At 43.5% G+C, this 3,689-nt stretch overlaps 1 protein-coding gene across 1 annotated transcript; it reads left to right on the top strand.

The window, feature by feature from the left end:
• Window positions 1-423: 423 nt before the first annotated feature.
• On the top strand, window positions 424-1,916 carry LOC119708208 (DNA/RNA-binding protein KIN17-like). The gene has a single exon (XM_038154317.1). The coding sequence runs from the start codon at window positions 424-426 to the stop codon at window positions 1,582-1,584; it is 1,161 nt and encodes a 386-aa protein (XP_038010245.1). The 3' UTR covers window positions 1,585-1,916.
• Window positions 1,917-3,689: the final 1,773 nt, after the last annotated feature.

Raw genomic sequence — 3,689 nt, 5'->3', positions numbered from 1 at the left:
TGCCAGAGGAAGACCAGGAGCATCTCCAGCACCACTGGACCTGCAGAGGAAAACTCCAGCCTTCTCCAGGATCCCTGCTCCACCAGAACCACATCTGTCACTGCAGGAGGGCTGCAGCCCCCATTTAATGGGACTGCTGCCACCACCCTGACCCACAGGGTGTCAGGGCATGTTCTGACTCGGTTAGTATTTTATACTACTTCATTTTGTTTTAAGTTTTAAATTGTAGTTCTGACTTGGGATCTCCCACTGGTTTGCTTACAAACCAGCACAGAGGGTTTTTGTTTTTCCTGCAGTTGCAGTTCCAACATTTTTCAGCACTTTAATATTTTGAAGTAAGATAGGGCTGTAAGTAAGTACTTTGTAATTGGCTGCTGCCATTTCCAGAGGGGGCAGGATCTGGACAGGAACAGGGTTGGAGTCATGGGGAAATCAGATTTCCTCAGCCCCAAGGCCATCGCCAACCGTATCAAGTGCAAGGGGCTGCAGAAGCTGCGCTGGTACTGCCAGATGTGCCAGAAGCAGTGCCGCGACGAGAACGGCTTCAAGTGCCACTGCATGTCCCAGTCCCACCAGAGGCAGCTGCTGCTGGCTGCTGAAAACCCTCAGCAATTCATGGATCGCTTCTCCGAGGAGTTCCGGAAGGATTTCCTGGAGCTGCTCAGGAGGCGATTTGGCACGAGGAGGGTGCACAATAATATTGTGTACAATGAGTACATCAGCCATCGGGAGCACGTCCACATGAATGCCACGCGCTGGGAGACCCTGACAGACTTCACCAAGTGGCTGGGGAGAGAAGGTCTCTGCAGGGTTTGTGAGACCCCTAAAGGCTGGTACATCCAGTACATCGACAGGGACCCAGAGACCATTCGCAGGCAGCAAGAACAAGAGAGGAAGAAGAAGCAGGACCTTGATGATGAAGAAAAAACTGCTAAATTCATTGAGCAACAAGTTCGAAGAGGTTTGGAGGGGAAAGAACTGGAAATGCCAGTCTATACTGCATTGAACAGAGAAAACAAAGAAGGAAAAGTTACATTTAAATTAAACAAAGGAGCAAGCGCTTCAGCTGCAGCATCTTCTCAAACAAGTGTCCTTGCACTGAAGATGGTGGAGGGTGCAGTTAAAAGAAAAGGAGCAGCTCATTGCTCTGGCCAGCCCAAAAAGAAAAAGAAGAAATCTGCACTTGATGAGATCATGGAGCTTGAAGAGGAGAAGAAAAGAACATCTCAAAGAGACCACTGGTTGCAGCCCGCAATCATTGTAAGAATTGTAACAAGAAAGCTTGCAGAGAAGTACCACAAGAAGAAGGCAGTTGTTAAGGAAGTGATTGACAAATACACAGCTATTGTGAAGGTGGTTGACTCTGGGGACAAACTGAAGCTCGATCAGACACACCTAGAAACTGTAATACCAGCACCAGGCAAGAAAGTGCTGGTATTAAATGGTGGGTACAGGGGAAATGAAGGCATTTTGGAGTCCATCAATGAGGAGAGGTTCTCAGTGACAATAATCATCAACTCGGGACCTTTAAGAGGGCGCAGAGTTGAAGATATCCAATATGAAGATGTTTCCAAACTCGCCTGAGGTGCTAAATCATGCATCAGAGAAGATCTGAGTTCTCAAAGCCTTCTTCCTGACATCTTTCAGGCAGACACAAGACTCTGTAGTATAGTAAATCCTGAATTAGTCCTTTGCTAAATTGTTACATTTCAGTTCTAAGTTAAGCTAAATGCTGTTAAGTTTAAATGTTGTAAAGTGTTATTGAACCTTTAGGTCATACTCCTATTTGTCCTTACCCCTTTATCTTTTGTCACACCCTCCTCCCACACCCCTTACCTCCATGTAAATAGTTTTCAGTTTATTTTGCTTTGGATTGATTGACTTGGCATTTTAGTTTTTTGCTTTTCCTTGGTGTGCCTTCACCATATAATACATAGTAGAGTGAAACTTACAAATTATTAATGTTATAAATGCCAATATAAGTATTTGCTTTCCCATTTATGTATTCATTTTTGCAAGTTATTATGGATCACAATTATTTTAATATAGCACTATTTGTAACCCATTTTAACTGCTTTGACATAGTATAAAAAGCAGGTTTTGACAGTTTTTTGGTTTTTTTTCTGTCAGCTTTTGCAGCCAATGTTCTGGCCATGTGAAGTTCATAAATAGTACTGTGATAAATATATTATAGCCTAGACCTTTGCATAATATTAAAATAGAAGCTGTGTACTGTTAAATACTTTTATTTGTGTAACTAAAAGTTGTGAAATAGCTATGTTGATTTGATGTATTTGTGGATTATCTTATCTGAATGAGGAGATAACAGTGACAAGAATCGGGACACCAAGAGAAGGATTTCCCACTGACTCCCCAGTTATCAGGAACTGCCAGAACAACAGAATGCAACCTCGAGGAGAAATCAAATACATTGATTTAATCCACAGGATGGCCTGCAGACAAGTCAAAGGTAAAACCAAGCAAAAGAATTCCCAGAACTTGTAAAATCATAGGAATGTTTCAATACCTATAACCTCATTCATATGCATTTAACCAATGTAATGAAAAGTATATAAGAAAATTGTTTTAATCTAACAGTGTGCTTTTGCAGCACCCCAGCACCCAGATATTGTCCCTTTTAACCCTTATTAAACTTCTACAAATTTTAGAGTGTTGTTTCTCACAATTAATTAGGAGTTAATTGCACATGATAAAACAGACATTGCATTGATGAAACAGCCATGAAGAAAGACACCTGTTAGAAGGAAACAGCAGTCACACAGAGCTCTGGACACATGTACATTCCTGCATTAGCCTGCACAGGCAGGGCTGTACACGTCCCCAACACCAAGTGCTGCTCATCTGCAGCCTGGGCATGGCCTGGCAAGGTGCTAGATTTTTAAATTTTTTTTTTTAACTTTTTAAAAGTTTTACTTCAGCCACCAGCCCCTGTGCTGCTGCAGGTTCACTCCCAAACTTTACCATCTTGCATGCCACAGCTCACCCCGTTTCTCACAGGCCTAGCAGGGCTGTGCCATGGAACAGAGATGACATTGTTGAGAGAGGGATTGAACTAGAAACAAGTTCCAGAAGATGGCCTCGCAAAAAGAGCAGATATTTTGGAGACTCAGAACTGTGAAAGATGCATTGCAGCAGGACCATGTGGGGTAAAATAATAGGTGATGGTGTTAGGAGTGTTAGCAGCACTGTGTGGCAAAAGCTAATAGGCAGAAAAACATTTATAAGGTATTGTAAGCAGGAAATAGGGTGGCTTCTGATAGAATGGTGTTGAGTTTTACATCTCTTATGTCTCTTCTACGAGACTGATAAAGGAGTAAAATCCTTTAAAATGCCTCTCAGTTGCCCCGTCTCTGTAGAGCTGGGATTTTCCAACACAGCGCCCTCATGTCTCCCACAGCCAGCACCCGGCTTTGAGTGGGTGATGCCCTTGAGAGGAAAACTGGTGCCTTTACAGACAATTCCACGGGTGAAGGTTTGGGTGTTAATGGCTTTGAAATGGGTCTGAGCGTCTCTACTGCAGCAGGTTGGTTGCAGAGCTTGGCTCCTGAAGCAGGTAAGGGTGTGCACAAGCCTGAACGTCCCAACTTTTGGGTAAAATGGCAGGTTCAAGGGGGGGGACGTGGTGGGTGGTTTGGGTAGGCTGTACCTTTCTTATACCTCAGCCAATG

Source organism: Motacilla alba, chromosome 1A (genome assembly GCF_015832195.1).
Source record: "Motacilla alba alba isolate MOTALB_02 chromosome 1A, Motacilla_alba_V1.0_pri, whole genome shotgun sequence".
Lineage (NCBI taxonomy): Eukaryota > Metazoa > Chordata > Aves > Passeriformes > Motacillidae > Motacilla > Motacilla alba.
The sequence above is the reverse complement of the archived record's forward strand: the minus strand, read 5'-3'. Positions and strand labels throughout refer to the sequence as shown.

Excerpts from the sequence above, each read along its gene's own strand:
- LOC119708208 (XM_038154317.1), top strand. The coding sequence starts at position 424 with ATGGGGAAATCAGATTTCCTCAGCCCCAAGGCCATCGCCAACCGTATC.